Source organism: Varroa destructor, unplaced genomic scaffold (assembly GCF_002443255.2).
Source record: "Varroa destructor unplaced genomic scaffold, Vdes_3.0 BEIS01000005.1, whole genome shotgun sequence".
Taxonomy (NCBI): Eukaryota; Metazoa; Arthropoda; class Arachnida; order Mesostigmata; family Varroidae; genus Varroa; species Varroa destructor.
In genome coordinates, this window is record NW_019211458.1 from 1,639,867 (window position 1) to 1,667,864 (window position 27,998).

Sequence of the window (27,998 nt, forward strand, 5' to 3'; positions counted from 1 at the left end):
TCATTATTTTATTCATTTTGCTTTAGAGTACTTTAGAAGTACCTTTACGCCTTCCAGGCTTGGAGAACCTATATTATAGCATGACGGTAAACACGATCAACAGATTGTAGCGTCATTTGTATTCGCATGACTTCAAACACACATTACAGATATCATGTAGCTATGATTACTACTTCTACACGAATTATTGCCCCAAATAATGGCAGCTCTAAAATCCCAACGACGTCATAGGCCAAGGCTGAAGGTGCCTTACTATGCTAACGCTAGGAGTGTACACAATCATCATAATCCATCCTAATTAAATTGCATTAAGTTGGAAGACTCATGAATAGAAGACATCGCATGTTTTATCTTTGTGACAATAAGTTGCTATGTTATGTATTTTAGTTCCGTAATTATTGTTTACGACTCTTTCTGATCTTTTCCTTAGACGATATAGGCCATCTCACCAGAAGAGTTTCATCTCGCAGAAGTTTTCCATTCACATTTTAAACTTTTAAACCGTATCGCAAACATGGCCACACTCAGTAAATGGAAGAGGTAAAAATGAATCGGCACAAGAGTCGTAGAATATGCAGAACGGCAACAAAATCTTTCACCCGAAGTCCAGGAGGGCAGCTTTCACGATGTTTACCGTCTGTGGCTTTGTGATGTTATAAAGTAGGATGGACTGAAGTCGTTTGGCTCACTTCTTTCTTAAATACCATAGCTGATCCGATGCAACTAGGCCAAATAAGAGTGCCAATCGGCTGTGGGCCGAAATCATGCCCTTACAGTTTCACCAAACGCTTTTCGGATAAAGATTTGGTTGTACCCTCGGCTTTAGCTTTTCTCCTAGCGCTGCTCATGCCTATTTCTGGCTCATGTTGATCCAAAAGCACCATTTCTTATCGCCGGTGACAAATTTATGCAAAATCGGTGATCGTAGCTGCGTGAGACTGGATACCAGACGAAATACTAAGGTGCAACGTTAAGCTATAATTTCATGTCAGATCCAAACAATCCATAAAATACCCAAACTCCAACCTTCGATGTACACTCCAATTTGAGACTTGCGGCGGTTAACGACTGCAGTATGGCTGTAGTTCATCTTTTTGGCCAAATCCCGAGTTGCTTGACGGTCTTCCTTCTTTAAACGGCCATTTAAACGGCTTGATGGTCACCATCAAACTCAAGTGGTGGGCCAGTGCCAGGCAGCGTCTTTTAGATCCCGGTTACGCTAATTTCGTACTTTAAAACGGCACCAAGTCATATTTTTGTTGCAATATGGGCTTGAATTCTTCGGGATCAGGATATTCTTCGGGATACTTGACTCAGCTATAGCCACCCATTCCTGTAGCAGACGAAATACAGTGAATTGTGAGAAATCAGAAAATACTGTTTTACAAATATGAGTTCTATCCTAGTATAAAGCTTGCATTCTGTAAAGGATCTACTACTAAGGACATCGTAAGTTGTTCGTTCAAAAAGTCCAAGGAGAAAATTCAAAAGCTAATCTGACAATCGAGGTTTAAAGCTGTGGCATAAGCCGACTCATTCTAAAGTTTGTGTTTTGGTGCATATAGGAACATACTTATTTACCTCCGTCAATGTAAAGGGATACGAAAATTGGGCAAATGAATGTTTTTGGGCGACAGTACGAAAAATCAGTTGTGTAGACACTTGCTTTTCCTGGTTATAACAGTGACTCATAGTTTGTGATGAGAGTGGGCACTTCGCGATAATCGCAGGCCGTCATATATCGGGAGTGGGCGGACGCTTCCCTTAACCATATATACATTTGCAAGAACCTGCGGTGTTTATTCGTCGAAAGAATTCGATTTATATACTATAAATTTTGTGTCACCATTGCTTTTCGTCTACAGCGGTCTATATCGATTGGAAAAAAAGAACCGTATAGGAAAAGCTAAAGGTCGCTATCTCGCATTTCCTACTAATGGACCTAATGCTATTGGCTGCGCATATAACCTTAAGAATATTCAACGATATGAGTTCACAAAGTTCAAAGCATGGTATGTTAGAAAATGTAGAGGGATGTTCGATCTACCTGCAAGCACTGCGTTTGGCCTGTGCGAATCCATTCAAAAACGGGAATTAATTCTAAGCTGGAGCAGAATAAAGCACCTAACGTAATTTTATACCTGAAAAGTTTACCTCGTAAGAGAAAGGGCAATGCGTAATAGCAAGCTGGTAGCATTCAATGCAATGTAATTGTGTGCAGTGTGTCCTGGAAAGCCGTGGCTGGGCTATGCACGACGTCTGAATGAGAGACTGGCAGGATAAAAAAAAAAAAGGGAAATGAGGCTCCATGGTATAACCTCTATAGTGATTTCACAAGCGAATATATAGAAAAGAAGAGAGGTGCGCCATATACTGACTACTATGATAACAATTATGGTGACCGTAATGAATGCGGCGACCGTAATCGCAGGAAGGAATAAAGTTAATTTGTTATATTCGACGAACAATAAGCGGGCCGTCCATTTTAAAAAGTATATCTGCTGCATGAAGTCGCAGACAGCTTTAAAATGTATATAAGACACACCTCTTGGTGGTAATCTTCCCACTGCAAACAAAATGAAGTCTCGAATGCATGGAAATTTCCTCTCATATTATATTATAGAGCACAGCTACCAAACAAGCGTTTGTTTTTTTCTGGCTTTCTGAAAAGCTCCTATTTATGATGGCCAAGCCATCGTCTCCATACGCCACAAAATATCCTTATCACCTGAAGTCTAAGCCATAGTCGATTTTTGATCTTATATGACGGATGACTAACTTATGCTCAATGAAATTGATAATCTAGCTTCAATGAGTAAATTCGGTAACCGTCTAGGTTTGTTTTTACTGAATCTATGCCTGAGCACTAGCGATTAATTGGGCAGAACATACATCTGACTTGTCGGTGTCACTCGAACACTCTACTTCAAGCGCGCTTCATACATTACAACAATACCCTTTGGTGAATCAATCATATTTTTCCAATGCAAATGCCCACAGAGATAACAGAGGAAATGTACTTTAGTTGTACGAGAAGAATTATCGACAGAGAAGTGTTGGACTATGTGAGAGATGTTCTATTCATTCGGTCGCAAAAAAACATAATACTTTCTGACTACAAAGGCAGTCCCTAGCAGAGATGGCACGATCCTCAGTCATAGTCTCAATGAGCTTATTAAAATCTTGTCTGGTTGCTAACAGCACCGGAGATTTATAATACGACCGGCATAAAATGGTATTGATTTGCCAAAACACCGGTGCTTCAAAGCTGCATACTTTACTATTTAACTTAAAATAGATTAGCTGCGTTGGGCTACAAATATTCGGTTGCTGTACATTGTAAGTCGACTATCTTTCATAGAACTACGATGTCTTGGTGAGCGCATCTGGTATCCTACCATGCATAGACCCAGACAGCCTGGGTCGAAGGTGGTCTTGTCCTTCATTGATTTCCTTACGCAACTCCTTGGTAGACTAATTCACTACAGCCGAGCAAAGAATTACTCAGTGTGTTCTAAATATTGAAGCTTGTGAAAAATATTTAGCTACGTACAATTAGCTATCTCATGTGTTGAACTAGCTTATTTTAACAAGATGTATTAACTGATTTAGCTGGATAGGAAAAAGATGCCTAGGCTATCTTAATAGAATCCTCGTTTAGAGAAATGATCTGAAAACAAGTTCTGATGTGAAGTTTAGATAAGAGACTTTCGTTGTTGTAAGTATACACAGACTTAGCGAGTGAAACTTAAGATAAATATTTCGGAAGGGGCTATACTTGATTGTTCATTATCGATATGTGACCAGCGAAGTACATGACTACTTATCGAGACTCCTTCGGCTCAGTGTTATTTTTTACTCACCTGTTTTTACAGTTAAACGCATTGTTAATTTTCGATTACGGGGCACTTTCTATCACTTACTGAATTAACAGCTTAATGAAAAATAAGAAATTGAAAAAAAACTAAAAATCTTCAGATAATTGTACCTCTAACCGAAAAGAAAGTTCAAAATCAAGTACAACTCAGGCTATTGCAGTCGAGCTATTCAGAAAAGCTAAAAAAATACAGCATGTCGGTACATTCATACATCCATGAAAAATGTTTGCCTCTAACTATCATTCACTCCGAAAGCGTTTGCAACTTTTCATTGACAACACGTGAAAATAGGTTTCCAAATGTATTTTTGTCAAATTTTCCAACGGCTATGACTAGCGCGATTTGGGCACGTTTAACGTAGTGGCAGCTAGGCAACATGTATGTTCTACAAATGAAACTTCAAGCTTTGGCTGGTTAAAGGTTTCAAATATTCAATAGTCTAAAAAAACTGAAATGTACAGTGTTGAAAAAATCCAGGAAAAAATAGGTATATTAGTATAAATCAATAACTCGACATAGAATAGATGCTCTGGTCGCTCAGAGATCCAGGTAATCACACTCGCTCTAGAGACTTAAGATTACCCTGACTGATTTGCTAAGTGTTAAAAACTTTTTTGCCCTTCTGGTCTCATTTAATTATAGTAAAAATTCCCTTCCGATTTTTTGGAAGCCATATGGCCATTGGCAGCCATAGATGATAAGGCATCGAACTGTGGACGTTTCTAATGTGCTTTCCTTAAATCTGTGTATCTACAGGAACACATACACGCTTAACATAGGCGAGATCCGCCACGATTACAGTATAATTTCAGGACCTAAACCGATCCGAAATTCGTTTCAAATTCTTCTTTTGCAGATGTGACAGCACGAGTGAACGGGTCAAGAATGTATATCGGGATCTGTCTCAATAACGCTCCACACGTAGTAAATTCAACCTGTTTGGCAGCCATATTTGCTTATTCCGGAACACGCTTGTATAAGCAGCGCTAATCGACTAGTATGAGTCGCCTCACTATCTATTTCTGCCCCTCTTTTAAACACTTCAGTTATTCCATAGCAGTTTAGAGAACATGCAGATACGCTTCTTCCGTCATACATTCGCTTTTTTTTCTGAAAGAAGTATATTGGCATAATGTTTCTTTCCCTAAAGATCACACCCAAAGCATAAACATTAGTCGAAACATTGCTTCTATCCTAAATAAACGCATATCCTGGGTCACGCGCAAACATAACGTTACATATATAAATAATAGATAAATATAAATCCTGGCGCAGATATAACGCTAGCGGTTGATTCTTGCATTGATAAGTATTGTGTCGTTAGAGAAAGTTGAAAGCTACCTGCCGTTTCATTCTTGAGAAAATTTCCCAATAAATAGCATAAAAATGAAACTGGAAAATCGGTTTTATTGTCCTCATGAAGCCGGTCTGACCTTTACAACGTATGTCCTGTTACGTCTCTTTACGTAAAATTCCTTCACCAATGTCCGAACCCAAAAGGTTGTCGGAAATGCACTTTTAGACAACATCTCTTAAGTCCCGGGTCCACCGATTTTTCGTTCTGCTGTGCTGGAAGTTTCTTCTGCTTCTTTTGCGTCCGTATATTTATTGGCGAAGCGGTGCACTATCGATCGAGGGTAACCAAAGACGCTTATAATATCGACGAAGAGATTAGAGAATATCTTATTTTTGTTCAAGTTCCGAAAACGGCGGACGGGAAAGTAAGTTCGCCGCGATGAGTTTGCTGTGCAAAGAATAGATAAGCAGCCCGCGAAATCTTGTTTCAGTTTAGATGCTGTATTTGAGAGACGTCTCTCAGTTGTGCTTGCCGTTCATTTTATTGACAGGCAATACAGACGAAGTCGTGAAGCATTTACTCGAACGGCTTTTACTTGCTTGCCACCAAATCGCTCCCGGTGAGAGCCGGTGAAAAGGGGAGGACACCTCAGTGTTGCGATAAAAAAATACTGTTCGAAGCGAAATGGCTGCCAATATGTCCATACTTACAAGGCTTGCTTTGACTAGAGTGATTGAAGAAATCATTATCAATTATTTTAATGGTTGATTTAAAGTGTACTTCAAGGTAAAGTTGTGTAAAAACTTTTCCCCAAATAAGGTCAGTTTGCCAGAACCGTTCCTCTGCAGCTACTAAAAACAAGTCACGAGATATTCGTCAAGTTTATGACAGCCAATCGATATATGCTGGAAGTCCCGCGCATGCTAGATGGAAGTTTAGGAAGTTAGCGATTTTGACTAACGTCGACTGTAAAATTGACGTTTTTCGCTTACCTTATATTGCAGATAAAAGTGATATGACATTCTAAATTGGGCTGGGGCTTCGATATTTCGTGCAGGGAAAGCCCAAGATTCAATGCAAAAATGTATTTTGCACAGTTGCAACAAGAGAAAACATGTCAGCATAGTATTTACCGACACGTTAGAGTCATGTTAAAGGCCTTACGTTTCATTCATTCATTCGTGGCATCGTCCGGCTCAATGACGTAAATGCAGTTCGGACGACTAACCGACTTGTTTTCCCGTTGTCCTTTAACTACTCTAAAGATGTCAATTTCAGGAGTTTGGCTAGAAAGTCATCAAGAAGCATTGGTCACAGGTGTAAAAGAGAAGGGTAGAAAATAAGGCAAGCGCCCTTTGGCGTTCCGACCGTAAGCGGCTACAACTAATTTTTCCTGAGATGGCCAATGACCTGTTATTTTGTGCCTGTTATGAGGCCATTCAGACATAGAAAAAAAAAACATATTTTTCTGAGAGAAACGTTTAGGCTCTTGTAGTAGATATATGTACAGAGTCGGACATCTAAATCCAGGAATTTGTTCAAGTATCATTCCTGACGATCGTATTTATTAAATATAACCATTATTAACCGTGATCTGTAATTTAGGGCTCAAACTATTTACTAGTCATTTTCTCTTTTAATAGCGGCCGTGAGTCAAGCAATATTGATAAATAAAGGCTGTCTAAAGCGTTCTAATGGAATGAAGTTTTGTTTTGAAATATCCAAATATTTCAATAATGCAAGGAATAAAAACGACTAATGAGGACAAAACGTGTAAAAAGGCAAATACTCTACAGATAAAAAGTTCCAGCGGAGTTTAATTTCTGGGGCCGTCAGCAGACTAAATATCTCGGAAATGCAAAAACTAGAACTGACGAATACATACAAAAGGCGCAAAAAATCTCAAATTAACCGCTGGACGACCCGACTGGCGGTTCATATTCTGTTCTTCCAAATAGCCGTGAATATACGGACGCATCAGAAATGGTTGTTGAACATTTTGATGATCTTCGAGTTCTTTAAATCTAAGCTTTATTTCCCATCCTCTGGGCTTTTCAGACGTTACATAGAAACTGGAAATGACGTAGATCGGCTATTTCGGGCGAACAAGTTATCATCATAGTGGAAATTCGTCCTGCGTGAATACATTGGATAAGTCATCCTGGCGTAAACCTAGAAAACGACGCACTGTTTTACACTATGCTGAGTTTGCTATGCTGTTGTAAAAAATCGTTTTGATACCAGGAGTTATGTCCAAATTCGAATGCCCCACCCTTATATACGCAATCGGAAAGCGTCCTGGTGAAAATAAAGCAACAACGCAAGGAGACGATGGTAGACGCGTGTTGGATCACCGACGCGGAAGGTACGCGTAACCCTGCGTTCAGCTCAACAATTTTCACGACAAAAGATCACCAACCTTCCTTTGCTTGCGTGTGGCAGGCAGGTACATGCAATGCTTCACCGACGACGTCGGAGGCGTAAAGCAGTGCTATTTATGAATATGGATAGTCTAGAAGATTCAGCAACGATGCGCTACAAAGCCGGGCCTCCCTAAATCTAGGGCACATTACGATCGACTTAGAGGCTGAGAGAAGACTCGAGCCGTCGTGTCCTTTGATTAGGTGTGTTAAAGCGCGGGTCTGACCCTCGACATAGCCGCAAAAAATTTCTCAGAAATCTTTTTCATGAAAAAGTATCTATCCACAGAGCGATATTGACGGCCATGATTTGAAATATCATACTGTTAAAGGGCTACTTTAGAAGAAAGGATGTCTCCTATAAGGGACAAAGCTATTATACATCAACAATACCACACACAAAACTTGTTCAGCTACAGACCTAAGCGTGCACCTCTCACGGCTTCTTGTAGTAGTGAAATAAAAAAAAAAACTCGTAAGACGGAAGCTATAAAACATTCTAGGCCAAAGGACAGTCAAGGACAAACAATCAATGTGACTTTTCCAGTATCTTTCAAGTGTTCTCCAAGTGCAATAAAAACAAATAATCAATTCAAATTCGTCATTATTTGACTTGTTATTACTAGTTGTTTTAGAATAATTAACTTAAATGGAAAATATTTTCCTGGTAAACTTGCGAAAAACGCAGTGGCACTATGCGGCCCTTAGTACCCCTAATGCTAATAATGCCTAATATAATAATATATTAATAATATAATAATGCCTAATATAATAATGCATGCTAATGTATGCTTAATAATGAAAACCATCGGAGCCACGAGTGAAAAAAAAAACCGTATATTCATTAAATGTTTTTCTATCAAGTGGTCTAAATTTATTTGTTTTCTTTCTACAAAAAAATGTATTTGTTTTCTAAGAGATGTTATTTAAAGACATCTATATTGTTGTTGGCTCATATAGCTCCATAAGGCTAAGTTATGAGTCAAAGGAGAGCTATTTGGGTCATTGATGATTTCGTACAAAGAAGTGAGTCATTTAACAAATTTTGAGAGAAAAGCTCGAAAAAAAAACTGTGATTATGCCTAGAGAAGAAAAGCTCTTGCGGTCATTTTCCCTTAAAGTACGCGAGTTAAAGGTTACCATTTGTTTACCTCAGGCCCAAATGAAGTACTGATTCACAGGTTTGACATGGTCCAAGATTCACGAGTACATTCACGTACATTCACGAGTTGTGTCTTGTTTGAGAAGTGAGAAGGTACTATCCCAATACGGCTATTGCTCTCAAAAACCGCATTAACGCCGGTATTATTGTCGTGCTCATGTGTGATTCTGGCATAAATAATGCTGGACCATGCTCGTTACTATCCACAAATCGTACATAGGTATATCAATAGTGTTATTTTGTTCGGCCGATGCGCTATACCAAAATTGTCAAAAACGCCCATGAGTGACACGTTGTCGGCACGAGTGGAAACACGAGGATACCTCAGTTTAACTTGACATATGTACATACGTAGGTATTCCTACTAACCTATATTATGCTCTGATGCCATTTAGTGCCTTTAATATCTGTGCAAAATTAGCATACACCACATGTTGATTGGCATATGCTCGAAATTCAGTGGTGCGTATGGCCCCACCCCATCCTGACCCATATAACCCCCTGGAATAAAACTCAATGCAAATTCTTTTACGAAACGTCATTTACTTTTTCTTGCCTTTGGAGATACAACTTTTCGGGATATGCAAAAATAAATATGGCTGAAAAATGAGCTGGCGATTTGCTTTCTATCACTTAACAAAAAGCTGATCAAATGAATGGAAAAAATACTTCGATTTTCCATAAAACTCCATGTTTTAACACTAAATACCAAATGTTCTAGAAGTTCAATAGTAATCAAATTTGGAACGCACGTTTCCTCGTTAGGAAAAACGAAGTGGCCCGTATGGGTTCTGTCCGATGTAACAACCTTTCCGTATATACATACAATTCAGATATCGAAAATTACGGGCCCGTGGACCAAGGGTGCATCGAATGGAAAATCTTCAAAAAAAATTTATAGCCGGTCAGATTGCATAGTTGTGGGCACCATATCAAAATGAAGAATGAAATTTCGATTGCTTATATTTTAACCTTTCTAAGTAATTTGACAGTCTTTTTCCCATTTCGCCTTATCTTAAGATGGACAACAAAACCAAAGCCTGCATATAGGGTTATCCTACGGAGCAACATTCTAGCGTAAAAGTGAATAGAAGATCCAGTGCTTGGTCGACCTTATCGAATCTATTCCTATTTATTCTTCATATAAAAGAAGTAATTTTCAAGGATATAGTTTATAAATTCTATGCGGGTGGTTTAAAATTGTATGACCTCCGTGATATTCTTGATGGATAGGGCTTATTAAAAATCGCGATTGATGACATGTAGTTAGGACAAGTGCTTAAATATGCTGCTTAACGTGACCTAGTATACATTTGAAAAGGTTCCTTCATTTGTACGCAGATCATCTGCGCCTTACGTGTTGTTGCAGTTGTCCTTTTAATGTTTGACGAATTCGTAACTAGGGTCGCTTGCCCTTTCGTACGATTTTCCTTTGTTTGCTTGTTGATTGAATTAGCTATATTCTATACTGTGCAATACAGTAGCTGTACTGTAGAAAACACGACGCTATGGCAAGATGCGGCGCTTCCAGGAAGCTGATTATGCTAATGCCAGTAAGCGATTTACAGGACGCAGCGGCTCTTAGAATGCTTCGAAAAACTACAAAAAAAAAAAAAAAAAAAAACTAATTTGATAAACTACCTTTTAAATAGAACCTAGACAGCAGTGCAACAATAAGTGCCACCAAAGTTGTACTTATCGAGGGTAATTCAGCATGTCTTCACTAAAATAATCCTCATAATAAGGATCATAATAATAGACATCACTAGGCCTATACTTCCCATGCGTTTACTATACAGAGCTTCTTGTGGTTGAGACCAAAGGAATTCTTATATCATATTGGCCTTACCCAACCGAGAAAGACGCGGTTCCTCGAAGGGTTAACAATCGTGCTGAATGAGGTGACCAATTGTCCGCCTCTATTGCACCGTCAAAAAGACAGTAAGCCGGTGCAAAATGGGATAGGCTAGGAAATGAACTGAAATAGAACGTGACGCGGTGGCGAGATCCCTGGAGAAAATAGAACTGACCATCTCGAAGTGCTATATCGACTCAAATATGCTAAGTTGAAGTTCCGGTCTTGTATTTCACCATAAGTTATTCTTCTTAAGTTAAGGTAATACGGCATGTTTCAAAACTGGTACGTTCAAAAGTAAATATTTTTTTTTTTTTTTGATGTTTTATGCACAGACTTTATTCACTCGACGGTAGATCATATTGTTGTGACATGGGCTACTATCTCGATCAGGCAAATAGTATATTAAAGAGTTCCGACCAGACTAGGGATGGTAAAGAGCATTTCAATCTGACCTGTAGCTCAATTTAGCTTCGCAAATTATTAGAGATTCAGATTATCACACACCGACGAATTGTTGATCCTGTCGGATCGGAGACGTACCGTTGAACTATTTTTTTTTAGACATATCCAAGCTTGCATCAGTCTTCGTCAACGGCAATCTTGTTTTAATTAAAAAATCTCAAGCGAAATCTACTTGGAATAAAAATCTAAAAGTATCCTGCTACTGTATAGGTGCACTTTTATAGATGCTTTCTTGTAAATATAGCTATTATATATGAGCATATTTTGTATAGGCACAGCTTCATCCACGAACGTCTGTGCCAACGGCATCCTCTCAAAAGTGTTTGGACAGCCTTGACCTTTTGTTTTGCTTGCAAAATCCTCTTGTCGATTGAAGGAGCCGCTTTCAAGGAGTCGGTCACCAAAAGGTGCTTTCACGCACGGTTATACTGTTCTACAGAATCAACAAACGATGATACCACCATACCTTAGAACGAATGGCGCCAACATAGGTAAATTTCTGGACGTCATCAACGCTTTAAGGGGCGGGTTGCTTCGGCATGCGTTCTTTGGCTAGTCAACGCTCGCCGTCGTTGTTCTTTCTTATACAGACGCCATATGTGATCTTGACTTGATATCCTAATGCCGGTCTGCGTGCCAACGAAGTATATGAAGTAATTACCAAAGGCGACTAAATGTAGTAATGGAACTGGCATCACCCCAATGTGGTATAATAAGTGAATGCTGCCGCTTATTCACCATCATCACCCCATTCCGTTTTTCTTGTGTTAAACACGTATATATTCTTATGAAGTTCCGGACCTGGAGTCAAATTTTCAACGTTCTAGATATAATGTTCAGTTTGGAATAAAGCCATACCGCAAGTTTTCGTTTTGGTCATTACTTGTCAATAAGACGTTATACAGTTAAATTCTTATAAGCTGTATCATTATGGTTGGTATAGTTAAACTGCTGTGTATATGTATTGAGCCCTTCGAGCGGTTTCAAAAGGCCTGTTCAGTGAGCAGTTCTGATTTTGAAATGACATCTAAGTAAGTATCTTCTCGATTACTTTTGTTCGATACGTTATAGCAACAAGGTTTTGACAATATCATCCTGTGCTTAGTAGGTATCTGCATTTCCAATATAAAGGGTCGCACAATAAACTAGCCTCGTAATTTGTACTTAATCCAGACACCCGATTTACTGATTACAGGGGATTTCTGTCAGCGCTCACAGCACATGTTTGGTTTTCGAGCACAGTGAAAAGTAGAAGTTAACTGCAAGAAATAGTACAATAAAGTTAAAAAAAAATGCCAGACTATAGAAACGTATTTTTCACATGTCATGGTCACACTTCTTCAATCCCCAATTGTTTTCGGTTCATTTAGAAAACTTTTTACTTTTTGTCAACACATGACGAGGACAAGCAATTTCGCCATTAGGGGAAAGACCTAGTACTACCTGAAAGTCCACATTACCTACTTTTATAGTATCGAGGGGTTAGTTCCTCATATGCGCCCCCGTGATAGCTTGATAATGTGTTTGCTTGCTAAACGTAGGGACATGTTGTGGTCTAGGCTGTAGGCAGGCTTCGTTTCATGATGACTGGGCAGGACTAAGACGTCTGATGAAACTTATGCCAAACAGCCCTACTGGACGTCAAACTCGAAACGTAGAGTTCCTCATATGCTGTCTGATTTTGGTATTAGATAGGCCAATTGCTTCAACGGGAAAAACACGAACTATCCCAGTGACAGTGTGATCTACACACGTACGATTCTAGCACTGCGTTAAAAATTATCTGGAATATTAAACGTCTTAAATACTAAACGTATGAAAGGATCGTAAAACTTCGTAGTCTTGTATGACATTATTTTTATAGTTGTTCAAGATTTTTCAATGAGCTTTTTTTTATCGTAGATGCGTTTTCGTCTTCAGACAATTTGAATATCTGAAAATATGTCTTTCTTCAAGATCAAATCCCTACTCGAGTCTATCCGGTCATGGCAGAATGCAATACAAATCTAGCCTTATTGGCACTTTCAACATTATTAATATAATCACAACACGATTTAAATTATCTTTTACGCATAGCATCTATATCTAACATAATCAGTGCGTGCAGCAGACGAAAAAGAGTGCCATAATACTAGCTTATTTCGCGGACGCTGTTGAGCGTCATGTGCTCTAGACATAAAGCAAGCTGGCAAGACAATACCGTAAATACATTAGTGAGAAGCATCGAACTTAGTACGTAGTAGTGGTATCGATTTTATGCACGGTTTCCGCCGCATTAGTTAACCTAACGAACGCTGGGGGCAAACAGGTTCCGTAGTTTTTAACACCATCACCCGCTGCAAGAACCTGCGCCAAATCAAGATGTGCCGTCCATAGCAATGGCCGAATCGTCTATGCGTTACACAGCCTCGCTAGAGTTCATTGTGTTTATACCACACCACCAATTTAGTCATTCTTCACAAGTCGGACAATGATAATTTTCCTTTACTTAAAGAGACAACACTCCAGCCTGTTACACAGATTTGAATTGGTATTTACATTTTGATGAATACAAAGGAGAAATCTGCCGATATGACTCACACCAGTCTCTACGCTTCCCTGACTGCTAGTGATAATAATCGGTTGTTTTTTTTTTTTGTTTTTTTTTTATTACTACTATAATATTCGCGCGTTTGTCTCCCTCGTGCTGTATAAATCTATACGATATATTTATCAATTGAACAAGCACGATTCCTATACGATTCAGTGCAACTTGAAGCTGAGTCATTCACTTAGAATTTTTAGTCAAGACTAGGTGGTCATATCTTTTACGTTATACTGTTACTGGAACAAACGGAAATACACTATTGTTTATTAGCTTTGGGGCTGGAAGAAAATAGACGTGCACATTTTGGCATCTGACATAGCAGCCTTACTTTTACGACGTATTAAGCCGTACGAATATAAGCAAAAAGTAGTCATAAGTAGAAAATGAAGTTACGGATCAAGTTCATTTCGTAAATAACGTGTGTTTTTTTCAATTTATCTGTCTGTGTTCGTTTCACTCGATCTTTCCAGATTGTCGTTATTCTTTTATCGTGGAACGACAGCCGATTGGAAAGCTGCTCTTTCGAGAATTTTGTTCGACGAAATCTCATCTAAAGCGCTGCATTGAGCTTCTTGATGCTATCGTAAGTACATGTGATGTCTCGAGGTATTTTCGCAAGTCGTTTCTGAGCAAGACTCAATTTTGGTCAATCGGCTACGAGGATCTAGATGTTTGTTTTGCCCTCCCGCTGGCGTATCACAAAACTTAGCTGATCTTAATCGAGAAACAAGCATCGGCTTGCGGATAAAGCAGTCAGTTTTGGTATAACGCATGCGTAATGTACACAAGCAGAAACCAGCAATATGCTAAGCACTATTACCACTACCGGCTAGCTAACCTTTAATCCCAAGCGAAATTTTCATATAGTATTCAAATGGAACGTATGTCGACAAGGCACACATTCTACAGTCATTCGGTGATCTAAAGTTCAGGGCCGTAAACGGCCTTAATAAAAATCGAATAAGCTGCTAGTTGCTAGATAAAGGGGGTGCGTTATAATGGGTATATCGATGGCGTTCTAAACGCTTGATACTTAGCTTGAGTAAGCGTACTTCCAACTACTTATTCGGGACCGCTACGACTGGTTAAACGAGCAATGAATTCGAAAAACTATTTGAAAAACTTCAGTATTATGCCATTCACAAGCGGGATGATTTTCTGTATTTCTAGCGGTCAAATGGAAACGACGTTTGAATTGCTTACGAAGCTGTCCTAATTTGAGAGTTAACAAGTACCTCTAGGCGTAACGAGAGCCGTCCGAATGCCGCTTCTGTAGCGCGTATCTATAGCATCTAACACAGTGAAATTTTTTCCCGTAGAGTTAGTTATACGATTTTGCTTGTACACGCGTACGCTGCATTGCCGTTTCAAAAAAGTACCAACAAAAACCTCGACTTCTGTCGGTTATAGGCGGGCCTGCAGTCGGGCTTGTGTCCTTTTCTTGTCCACTATTTGCAGATTAAATTTCAAAACATTCAGACATGTGCTAACTCTTTCAAAAAAGTCAATGACTTTTGGGCGTGCTATCTTTTTTAGAAAACAAAAGTGCCCAAGATCTTGTAGCGTATTTGTTTTGACGGCGAAATCAGGGGCTTAAAACTGGTACAAGTGCTGCAGAAGGCTTTTGGGAACCAGGCCGTAAGTCCTGCCGAGTGTAGCGACGGACGAGAGAGTCTTGAAAACAACTCTCGTTCTGGACGAGTGGTTGCAGCGAATGTGGGCCAAAGCTAGGAAAAGGAAAGAAGTCATGCTAAATCCAAATTGTCCCCAGTAAATTCGTAAACAGATTAATCATCTCGTACCAGTCACGTTGGATCATTTCGAGAGATCTTTTGGAAGCTCGACGGCTCACAGCAGGAACTGTGCAGAATTCCAAAAAAATACAGATAGTCAACAACCGTTTCTTGATAATCCTAAACTACTTAGAAGAGAGGCCGGAGTTGCTCTAAGGCACCATTACGGGCAATGGTTAGTAGCAGTGGCTGTCGTACACGAAAGCATCATAGCTTCAAATTCAAACGCGAGTCGGAGAAAGCTGCAGGACTCAGGTCAAAAAGCAACCGTCTCCCTACCGCCGTTTTCAGCCATGCGAAAACTGAGCATTGTGAGTTTATAGCACGTGACTCTACTATCACTAATAAATGTTATTAAAAAGTTTTTAGAAGGTTTTGCACAATTGCCCTTTAAAACAGGCCTGGCCCGTGAAAGAACGAGTCATCGGTTTTTCGTCATGGCAATGCACCTACCACACGCTACTATTCAGCCGTATTTTTCACAGAGGAACCTAATTTCTGTGTTCTCTATATTTCCGCAATCACCAGATCGAGCCTTCTGTGCTTTTTATTTGCTCCAGAACTTAGGAAACAACGAAAAAAAAAAGGCATTACGACTGACTTCGAAAACGATTGGAAAGGCTGGAGAAAGCGGCGGCGTAAACATGCGGGTACATTGAATCCTGTCAATTTTTAGTTCATCGATGGGTACAAATGGGATTGAATGATGGACGCATGCGCAGTTATTACAGAAGCTTTGATCCGTTTTTTCCCTGTAGTGAGCATCGCTTACAGCATACGCTGTCAAAACTAACTTGATTTGGTGCATGTAAGGAACGACAAAACCTGATGCTCTCGTGAAATAAAGGAGATCCGATATAGATGGAAAGGCACTCATGCGGGCACGGATAGATGGGGTAGAACACTAGATAGATCTTGAAGAGTCGAAGTTACGGGGTAACAGATAACGTAGACATCACTCAGACATACATACATACATACATAAACTGGGGAAAACTAATTCGTGTTTATTGTTAACATAGTTGTGTTAATTTATAAAAAGCACATAACAATTCATTTTTACCACTATTGCTACTATATTGATTTTCTATATATATAATATCGTAGGCTTTCTTGTTCAGATAAATCTTAAAGAGAAAACCATCATCACTCATCGATATTCGTTTTTGACGTGAAAATCGGCCTTATGTTTTGCCATCCGGATATATATATATATATATATATATATATTATTAACGTTTCGCTAATATGAAAAAAGTCTTATCCGATCGGACGATGAAGTCCTAGGTTTCTGAACAATTTCGGATCATATGGTTCTTCTGGAAGAGTTGTTAAATGCTGAATGTTTAAAATTGAGCTTGATTTCCCGTACTTGGCGAATAAGCATCGCTTTGGACATTTTATATCCTCTCCTTGTGTAATTTTTTAGCTACATAAATTTCGAACGCTCTTGTAGAGCGATCCAGCCGTTCGAAATAAATGGGTATACGTCCATTGATTCTGTTTTGCTACTGCCGCTTAATCTAATTAAGAATTATATTTGTGAATCGGTAACGTAACGTTGCGTGTTACGCAGAAAAATTATCATACGTTACTTTAATGAAGTTACGTATCCAGAATTAGAACATAAGCTATAATGAATGGCATGTTTCATTCATGGGTGCACAAATTTTACCAGTGGAATGATAATATCAATGAAGTAAGATGATTTAAGTTTTACTTGTGATCCATCGTCGGAAGAGCTTATTTCAACGGTAAGAAAAATTTAAGCCAGCAAGAAGAGAAAAACCACCTAAGAATTTTCAACCCTTTTCCTTTTACTAAATAAACAAGTATTTGCTTTGCTGATAATAGCTTTCGATATTTTTTTACTGATTCAATCATGTATATAATTCCAGATTTGATGGAAGTGATGTGTCGATTACAATGACTAGACTATATTGATTTCATTGAGATTCGTAGACGATCGAGCCTGGCGGGTCATTGTTTTTTGATGGTACCATTATTTAACGTAGTCCAAGGAATCTGTTACCATACAGGTCCCCTATCAGGCTGTCGCGTCGTAACTGGGATAATTTGTTAGTACTCTATGGCCTCTTAACGATGGCAAGCTGTAGGACATGTCGGGAAACGACCGCGACAGATAACAAATGAAAACGTAAAAATAACGACACATAACTGATTCGGGCACTTAGGAGAACTTGTTTGGCTGCAAAATCACGAAACTTTATGCTGTACATAATAACAACAGCAACTTATGACCACTTACGAACTAACAAGTTGTTTTTCAATGCGAGCAACTGTGCAGATTGTACATGTTCGTCTAACTATTACATGATGTACAAATAAAATAACAAGAATCGGAATAATCGTAGCTGCGAAAATTAATTAAAAAGAAAAAATTTGTATTCAGATTTAAAGTTCGGTGGTGCGAAATCAAAGCACTGGTATCTTAAAAATTGAGCCATATTTTATGCATTCGACACCAAGTTAGGTCGCATAAATCTGAACTTTCGAACGGAAAATAGCAGTAAAAAATGCTTTGGTAGTTAGTTAATGATCGTTAGAAAGAGCCTGTTTTATGGCCGATGCTAGAGTAGTGTTGTCACGGTGAAACAGTGAACGTTAACATCCTGACTAGTATAATTAGAAGTCGGGCATTACCGACGCAGGGAAAAACGTTGTGATCGCATGTATAAATTTTGTTGGATACCCGAAAACGACAGTCTACACCTTGGCAGCGACTGTGGGATTTTTTAAGAACCCGAAAATGATATTCGTGTGCCACTCGACGGTTCCCATACAGGAGACGGGTTAGAGGACTCAGAAGCTCATCAAAAGTCCACATCTCACGACTCTATCACTTCGATTTGGAATTTAACGGCCATTTTTTATAGACGGTCATGCTGTTCAGTGCAGGAGGACCTCGGCTGCACCTATCATTCCGTAAAAATCAGACGAGTGCTTTCTGATGTGGCCTTATATGATTCTGGTATGAGTCACATAAATTCGTAAGAATGACGTGATACCATCGGGCTCCAAAAATACAAAAGGAAGTAACCTATACAATGTGATGGGACCATAGATCAACACACTGCAGTGAATAGGAGGCCATATAACAAAAAAGCAGCTCCTTGGCCTTAGTAAATTTGTAAATTAAATAGTTCAACGGCGCAGGTTTTAATTCACTGCAGAAGTCGTGTTTGAGCGAGACGAGTTTCGATATACAACGATCCTGCTATTCAACTGTTTTTAAAAGGTCTCCAGCAGCAATACGAAAAAATAATTATTATTATTATTATTAATTAGAATTATTATTAATGTCTGATCTCGGGCTGGAATGGAATGGACTGCTGGAATCAGCAGCGGTTTTGCTGAGTAAAATAGAAGAAAAGTAAACGCAAATATAGACTCAGAATTTTTGATAACAGAAACACGTGATAGTGGAAAATGGTGCAGGTTTGTCCTGTGTTAAGAGCCATGTCTTGTACGTACATGCTTGCACGTCGGGCGTGATTCCTAGGCGGTTGGGTTGTGCGGGCTAGTTCGATGCTTCATACCGCATCATTAAGATTCACTAGATTATATTATGCGAAGCAGCCGTTATGTAGACGATATTCTATTTAACAATGCAGAGCCCGCACGCTTGTACATGGTCCTAGCGTCAAACGTTGCTCACGGACTCGTTTTTTTTCTTATAGAAATTGTTGATTATTGTTTGTTGCCAAGAATCGCCGGATCGTTCATGCCGATCCACCAGGTGCCCTACCACGTATATCTGTAGAAAAGTGTGTCATATTTTCATTCCGTCCGTTTCACAACTACGGTACCCCGTAATTGCGAAACTGCTGAGAATTTCTTGAGAAATTCTACTGAGCTACTGTATGTGTATATATAATATAATAGATCGTGGCTCTTATGCAAAGCATGTGACTTTGACTTGTTAAATTTAAAATGGCCGTACACGATAGAGGCGCAACATGCTTCGCTCTTTAACCACTACCCGAATACGCGCACAATAGATGACTGCACAAACCTTTGTATGTATAAAGTAGTATGTAGTAAAACTTAGTAAGTCGACAGATTTCTATTATGACACAAATATAGTATCTGGGAGAATGATGTTCAAAAAAGCTATCCCGAAATTACGGTGGGCGTATGGTGTGACCAAAACAACACGGTAGTACAGAGCAGTTAACAGGCGCGTTTGAACAGTCGCAACACGCTTTGTTTGGGCGTAACGATAGCTCTAAAGGTCGTGGGCCAGGCGGTTGATAAATATAGTAAATCATATATATAATATATCTCGATTTAGTGAAAATACTATTATGTGCTTAATGTTGGATCGTTCGGGGAAATTACAAGAGAAGTTCAAAATTTTCCGTAATAGCTTACATCAAAGGCGTGTTCGTCTGCTCTACCGGTAACGGTGCGATTTTATAGAAGAGTAATCACACAACATAATCCAATGGCCGACGGATTTAATCTCATCCTTCCTGAGAAAAAAAAAAACAGTGATCAAAATACGTCGCATAGTTACGAAGCGATGATCAAACATTGTACAATGTGAAAATCATTAAATTTAAATATTTATTACAATATTTTAATGAAATAATAACACGTGCTCTTCCACTGTGATTGTCTATGCGACCGAAGTTCACGGGTAAAGAACTCATTGTAATATGACAACATAATTTGCATTTCAGGAGAGCTATGAGTGCCAAGTGGAAGAGAAAAGATTTTCAGCTGCCGAAGAAATCCTCAACAATTATTTCAGCAGTGAGTCGGTCAGTAAAGGTGCAGTGTATTAACGTCAAGCTAAAGCTACGGTGTTTACTGGCACTTACTTGTTATTAAGTTATTTTTAACTAACTCTGACACTAGATATTCTTAGACAGATCTAGCCATCGGTGAAACTTCGCATTCGTATATATCTAGAATTCAAGAACTACGAGTCATTATTTTCGGTCAAAAGCTGAAGTCTGACAATTTAGGTTACCCCAATTTACCCTTTGAATAGGTATTCACCGAAAAACTGGAAAAACCTGAACGAAAGAAGTTTAAACTTTCCTGGTAGCGAACAATCTTACCATTACAAATTATAATGCATAAAATGTAAGTACTCGAACAGCAGGTCAGAGATGAGGTAACGGCGCCAGCTGGCAGAAGTGCTGGATGGTGTTATCATGCTTGAAGGCAGGGGATCCTTTTAGGTGCTTCAAAGGTCCAGAACGTCGATACCAACGTAGTAGAAAAGCTCAACCAAACAGGGACGCTTCTGTTTAGCCCTCCTGATTCCGCTCGCTGTTGTATGATGTGGTAAAGCTTACCGACCGACCGAAGTAAGTGAGCTTATTCGAGCGTAGCTGCAGATGGACCGCGCATGTACCATCTACAGTTCAGTCACGGAGTAGAGGAGGACATAAGATTATATTGAATGCCCTCTAGGCCGTCGTGAGGTTACACTTGACGCCTACTAGAACTGACTTATATGTGAGCTGACCTTCATTCCGAGTCTCGAAGTTTACAGTATAACGCATTGGCAAATATCCACGCCACATGTCCATGACGTTTGCTTCTGAACAGTTAAAGCACATAGTCAAGCTATAAGTGATGTATTTATCACGAGAGTATAGAGTCTCCTGGCAGGCTATAGAAACGTCGATATACCTGTATTTTAAGGCTTGTGCTTAATTGGGCTATGTTCTTTAATTTAAAAGACTTTTTGCTGACCTTATAGTTGAACGCTGTTCGTATAGATCAGGAGGCAAATTCTATTTAAGGCGGTGGTGGTTCTACCAGAGAAGTTAATGCTACTATACGCCAATGATTCTTATGAACGGGTGTCTTGTTCTTATACGAAAATGTTTGTGTTTGCACAAAACTAGCATTATGATATAACTCCTAATGAAATGATGCAGTTTTTCTGTTGTCCTGCCATTTTTCTAAAAATTTTGATAGGGCCTAAAGGTCAGTTGCTGTAGCTCGAGGAGAAATGCGACACATTCTGTAGAAGTGTCTGAGGCCAGCTTGGCCTTCAAGGGTAGATGAGCAGTGAAGGATGAAGCAAGGATGCTATGGCCGATCCGGAATCGACAGCGGAATTAACTAAGCTTAATATACCTACCTTGTTGTATTTTAGATAGCGCAAAATCTCGATAGACTCGATTAATCCCATAAATGGTACCTCATTAGCCGCTACCTGTGTCTAAGTAAGGTATTTGATGTGATTCTATGGAAGCAGCACATATGAAGTTATCGGGCTGAAATGTTACCGTCAGACGAAATCCATTAGCGCGTGTAAACCAGCTACATTAGCTGGAAATATTGTAACTAGCCATAACTTTTCGTTTAAATATATAGCTTTGTTACCACTGCCATGTAACAGATATCTTCTGTGTTTCGAAAAGGGTTATCAGTAATTTTACCTGACGTGTCGCGGAAAATTATCTTTTTTGATTATAGGGTTTATTGATTGAGGCTACTTTATTAAATAATTTGCCTAGTTTGCATGATTTCTATGTAATCGTTGAATAACAACATATCTGTGGGAAAATAGATGGTGAACGCCAAAGTATGGAGAGTTGATGCAAAAACTAAATATCAAGAAGGCAAACCCGAAGAAGGTAAAATTCGTTACTAAAAGCAATGTTTATGGGAATAGAAATCCACTAAAATAATAAGCTGCCACCAACTTTGGATGTGAACACAAGAATGACCTTAAGTAAAACATGTCACAATAAATCAATGCTGGAAATGCCCTTCCCCATATTTTTCCTTTGTTTCCTTTCTATTTTTCTCAGCTATAAAAGGGAAATTGAACCGTATATCAAATGAAGCCACATTACATATTTCCTCTCTCTCAAACGGCCTCTCCATACGCCAGAAAATTTCACTACAAGTGTCTAATTTATTTGAATGTGACAAAAAAATCAACCTGTTGCTCTTTACCAATATATTTCACTGACAGCGTGTACTCACATTAAAACGTTGAGCTTTACCAAATAGTCAATGTGACGGGATGAGATCAGCGGTTCTGGGGCGCTAAGCCCTTCTTCTTGGAAAGACCGTTGTAAGTCGGAAGAACATGGTATGTATGTCCAATTTAGACTCCCGCTGTGCGACCCCATCAGCAGGAATCGACGGCTATTACCCACTGGGCGCACCACAAAATGTCTACATCCAATGGCACCTTTACAGCTTCCCTGTATTGCAATTAATACATGTTTCTGGTTCCATCTTCTTACAGTTGGGCTTTTATTGATGATGGCGGTACGGAGTCTGCGTACTCCTACATCTAATTATTAACGACGAGACCTAAGCATATAGTGGTTTATTTCTCCCTTGCCGTCCCTACATCATGCGTGGCCTAACGAGCAACCTTGTCAAACGATGATTTAGCGGTGGACGATAATAAGGTAGTCGGCGTCACGATAGCAACTGTTTCGCTTATACAGAACGGTTGTTGAGAATAGATTTAGATCTATGTCAAGATTTCGCGCAAATAAAAATATGAAACACAACAGTAAATAGGATGCGCAGCTCCGCAATAAATTTTCTGATTTTCCCATTTCTTTAAATATACGTTATGGGTACCTATTAAGACGAAACTTTTTTCAAAAATGGCACCTGCCCTTTCTGCTTCGACCCAGTTTCCTTCACTAATTAACCCCGATATATATATATATATATATATGTATATATTATTCTACCATAGAACAATTGATTGCACTCCGTTTGTGTTGTTCTCAATACAGAAAGTGGCATAGGAGGGAATAAAATGTGATATCCGACATCATATTGTCATATGTAGCTATCCGGCTGCTGTAGTTATCAGGCTTTTAACAAGAGCTCATGTTAACATGTCGAAATACACATTATTATTATTATTATTATTACTTACGTTTGGCGATGGACGGCTCACTATGGTAAACTGGTGACAGCCGTAATCATGCAGGTAAATACCTATGATACCTACGATTTAAATGCTTATTATTTTTGTCGATATATTAGTAGGTAAGTCATCGGACTGACAAGTTTTAGATCGTACCTTAACCGCTCAATTGAGGTTCAGCGATGTTTTCAAATGATTTGAGATCTTAAATCACCTCACCCGTACTTCTGCAGGGTAGATACGTTCATGTTTTTTTATGGTGAGTTCTACAGTGCTACCAGCAATGTATGTGCTAATATGTCTTAATCGAGTAAGTGAAGCTTATCTAAACAATGCGATAGTGCTTTCATGGACGACTCGCTTGTGGCGATCTGTTAGGCCTAATTAACTGTATAGACTATCGTAAAATAGGCTCATTTCTTACGTGTAGCTTTGGATCTTCAGATGATCTGAGGGTATTTGTAAAATGTATCGGACTAGCAAGCTTTAGCGTCGCAACTGCGGAAGATATAGGTAATGTATGCATCAAAATGAAAAAGTATTAGTCTAGATCATCTTCGAAAGAGAGGGTTTGCTAAAGTAGAATAGATCCGCATGTATTCCGCCATAATTGAAAAAAGCCGAACAGGATTCTTAATAAAAGACGCAGTGCAATCGATGATAATTATATGTTCGTCGCTGCAGTCACAGTGTACATGAATCTTCATCCTAAAGCAATTCTTCTTTGCTCCAGTATTACTTTATCGGATATCTTACCGAATGAGGCTTTCATTATAAGAACTAGCCAAACTCTTCAAAGAGCATCCTCGGCTAGAGAAATCCAGACTTTCAACAAGTTATCGTCACGAAGCTGCGTATCAAAGCTGTGCTTAGGGTTCTCATCATGTCTTCTAATTTTCTAGATCTTGTTATATTGCGTTTCCTATATTATTTCCACGTATCATCCCTACACAGTAGACCAATAGGTTGCATAGGAATTTGACTAACCAGCTCTGAACGTTAAGTCTACCAAATTACCTGGCATTTAAATGCAAACTGTAGTTCAGTCTCATCAAGAAAGGATTTGTAAACAATGAACTTATATTTTAGCTCGAGAAGAAGTCCATCTGTGCGATATTGAAGACCTCGTTTTTTTTTGGTTCATCGTTGACTTAAGGCTGTTACGACTCCAGTAGTATGAACACATCCGGTGAAGACTATGATTGATGATACGCAGCACTACGGTGCCTGAAAGGGAAGCGCTCGATTACGTTCCTGCGTTGTAGCGTCGATGAAGTACCTAACCAAATTGACATAATAACATTGTAGTGGTATGCGATCTATTATTGTATGTTACTAGCGTATTCGCAACGAGCCGCTAAAGATAATTTGTCGAAGGAGAAAAATCAAACAAACATTACAAAAGAGAATTGTCTTTGGCCTTTACGCTATCCACAGGTAGGAATAGTGAAGGCAGATCGTAACGACTGCGCCAGTGGTGCCATCATCTGCAGCGCGTTTTGTTCCGCATATGTGTCGTTCCACAATATCTTTATTCCTTGGCTGTCTTTTTTTTATCCCGACCTTGTTAAAGCAGAATAAGGGAGAAGCGCAGTGAATGGATATGGGGCCAGTGGCCGCAATCGCAGTAGCCATACATGATGGTTTTAGTGATGGCATGAGGTAGTGATGGGGTGGTCGTATACCACGGCGTTGTGGCATCGTTATCTTTATGCTGTCGCCCTGGCACGAGAGCAGCTTTTTAAAATGGCGACTATAGGTGGGTATTTCCGTACTAATGGTGAGTACGCGACGATCATGGTGGTGACAAAGCGTTTACTCTGCTGTCGGGCTTCCGTTCCACTCGCCTGCCAGTAATGGAGATCGAGCAACTGCCCAATGCACAATGTGAAGGAACTGTAAAAAACGGATCCAACAGCAGAAAGAAGGATGGCAGGAACATATGCGAAGAGAGGCAATAGTAGCAGTGATAATAATAATAGAAGAAAGCAAAATGACAAGGGGGCAGCATCGGGGCAAAAGTCCCATTAGCGAAGAAACTTGCCACAAAGGATGCACCACCATTCTATGTTGAAAGTGAAAAAGAGACCGAACCAATAGTTGGGGAGTTGGCCTGCGTGCGTTATGGCAAGGCAGCGAGACGATACCTTACGGACACTGATCGCTACGAAGACCCCTCGGAAATAGCAGAACAGAGCGGAACGCACGCGAAGTCTCAGTGAAAGCCAGGTGCATTACGCTTCACACTTGGATGCTTTTCGAAAGGGAGCAGCCACAAGAATATACAGTGTACATATTGCAAAACGATTATTGAGGGGAGTATGTTTGACCCCACTGACTATCGAGACATTCGTTACGAATACCACAACAAAGTGTATTTCGTTGTAGTGTTTTGTATCGATCGCTCAAGGCACTAAAAGCGTTCCTGATATCGCGTCCTAACATAGTCTTGTAACAAACTCAGAAAAGGCAACGCTCTGAACTCCTCGGTCCTGTAAATCTAGCATATTTTTCCTTCGTCGATCGGTTTCTACGAAGAAAAATGTGCTTGATGCAAATAGTTCGAATATTATTACAATGCATTTTGGCAGAAATTAGATCTTTCCCGTCCGATAACGGCGAGAAATTCGGGCGAAATGTCCGGCGAGATAATCGCTCTCAGCCACTTCAAGCAATTCTGGGCCGCGTTAACCGTAAGAAAAACGTGCACCTCTATATTACGTACGTAATGCTTATGCTACTAGTTTACTGAGCTACAAATTAGCCTATTTCACAGGCTCAGCAAAATACAGCCTGATCTTGTAAACTGATTCAGTTTTGTCTCTAAGTCAACTGATGCAAAATTATTCTGTCGGCAAATAGATAGTGATATGATAACGTTGTTTACGAGAGCTGGATACTTACCGTATATTCTATGGGAGGGTAAAATAATCGTTTTTAACGGCTACTTCCATTGAGCAGCGAGCTGCACCACCCGTCTGGCGAGCGTCTTCATATTCGACCACTGGCTGTGAATAGACTGAGGCAGATTATGAATGAATTGTTTCAATGGCAACTTGCGGTGGCGACCTTTGAAGTAGGAACTACGACCGGGCCTGATTTCAATAATGAAGTTAGTTACGTATCGTAACCTGTGCGAGAGGCTTTCGCTTAGATATGCACGACGGGGTGCCGGTCGTAAGCCACCACAAATCATTTCGTGAGAATCTAGCCGTACCCTCTGACATAACTCCGATGTTGCTGGCCGGAATAATGACCAGCAACATCGGAATAATAGACCAGTTCAGGCCGCTGAAGTTATAGCTTTTGGGTCAGTTGTTACCGGCTAAGAAAGGCATCGAGTAGTACTAAGCCGCTGAGTATAATGATCCTGAAATCGATACGCGTGAACATATATCAGATTAATAATATGCTGCCTCTATATACAGGCTCGATATACGGAGAAGCTTTGCAAATAGTACTTTGTCAACGCTGGGTAAAGCCAGCATGCAGTTCTGCCCTCTGTACGGCTGATTTCTTTTCCTCTGACTATCAACACGCTCTTTTGGATCGGCCAAAAGGGGCGGTGCAGATTAATCGATATTCGGCAAGTGGCCAAATGCCTACAAATAGCCTCGGTCAAGCCCGATGTAACTGTGAATACCGCAGTGGCATAATAAACGACCGAAGGCCCAACACTACCCTTACATTACGCTAGCATAACTTATTGCGACGGCGGCGCCAAAGAAATTGGACTGGGGTCAGCGGGATTAAAGATTTCTTAGAGAAACAGAGCACCAGTAGAGAGCTGCATCAATATTCCCGACACTTTCTTGTTGGTGGGCGGAATAGTAACAGTCTGTGTACGATAAACATTGCCGTTGCTCGTTGCCGGAAGCGTTACTCGGCTGAGTGTTATAGTGCAGTGTTCTGCGGTGGCGAGAAAGGGCGCTGCAGAAAACCAATCGTCGTCGTGGTAAGGAAAGGACCCGCTTTTCGAAGCGGCTGTCGCGAAATAGATGGCAACTGCCAACGGTTGAGTTTGAATTTCGCATGGAAAATGGGGGACGTGTTCTCTGTCACCCCATTGCTTAGCTATTGGCTCTATGAAAAATCAAAGGGCTGTCTTACCACCTACTTTAAGCACAGCTGGCTTTCTTCTTTATCATTTTTCTCTTCCGTGCTTCATTTTCGTTAACGCTAATATGCCTAATCACTTGTGCAGATTCGCTTCTTGTTTAGGAAAGAACATGGACGTCAGAGTAAGCTAAAGGCTGCGCGACTGCCCAGCGTTTCAAGCTCTAAGCCTCGCTGCGTGTATGTATATAACCTAATGGAGTCTGGACAGTTAGAAGGTCTTCAATTTCAAAGTCTGACAAAGTAGTAAACGGTACCCAAATAATTGCAATAAAGAGCGGGTTAAATTGCAGCACAGTTTATAAGAGGCATCCTAATGTCGTTTCTATAACTCCTATAATAACACGGTGTTAAGGTACCATGGCGTTAGGTCCAAAATGCAGATTGCGTTAGTGGCTAATACTCGAACACCCTGTAGTAAAGCTTACAAAAGGCGTTAGGGTGCCAGTTCAGGCGCTCTCTACTGCGATCCTTGCAAATAAGAAATAACTTTTAGCTGTTCAGAAACTTTTAGAGTAATATATCCGATTT

At 39.8% G+C, this 27,998-nt stretch overlaps 1 protein-coding gene and 1 long non-coding RNA gene across 14 annotated transcripts in view; one reads left to right on the top strand and one right to left on the bottom strand.

Moving 5' to 3' along the window:
• The window catches only part of Gprk2 (G protein-coupled receptor kinase 2), a 108,938-nt gene that overhangs the window by 51,528 nt on the left and 29,412 nt on the right, over positions 1–27,998 (top strand). For 7 of the 9 annotated variants that reach the window (XM_022809506.2, XM_022809508.2, XM_022809507.2 and 4 more), the window contains 2 exons: positions 14,135–14,247; positions 20,164–20,244. In XM_022809506.2, the coding sequence (XP_022665241.1) occupies positions 14,135–14,247; positions 20,164–20,244 (194 nt within the window). The remainder of the gene's footprint in view (positions 1–14,134; positions 14,248–20,163; positions 20,245–27,998) is intronic. The other 2 variants (XM_022809509.2, XM_086990763.1) reach the window with 1 other exon arrangement.
• LOC111252094 (uncharacterized) lies at positions 12–27,988 on the bottom strand. Of its 5 annotated transcripts, XR_015328897.1 has the most exons (7): positions 25,499–27,988; positions 24,752–25,247; positions 22,439–24,578; positions 20,548–20,849; positions 19,853–19,953; positions 2,155–2,271; positions 12–1,333 (listed from the first exon to the last, which is right to left on the bottom strand). It is a non-coding gene; the product is annotated as an uncharacterized LOC111252094 (long non-coding RNA). The 5 variants fall into 5 exon arrangements; XR_015328901.1 differs by lacking the exon at positions 2,155–2,271 and having other exon boundaries at positions 20,581–20,849; positions 26,256–27,988; XR_015328898.1 differs by lacking the exon at positions 2,155–2,271 and having other exon boundaries at positions 20,581–20,849; positions 25,928–27,988.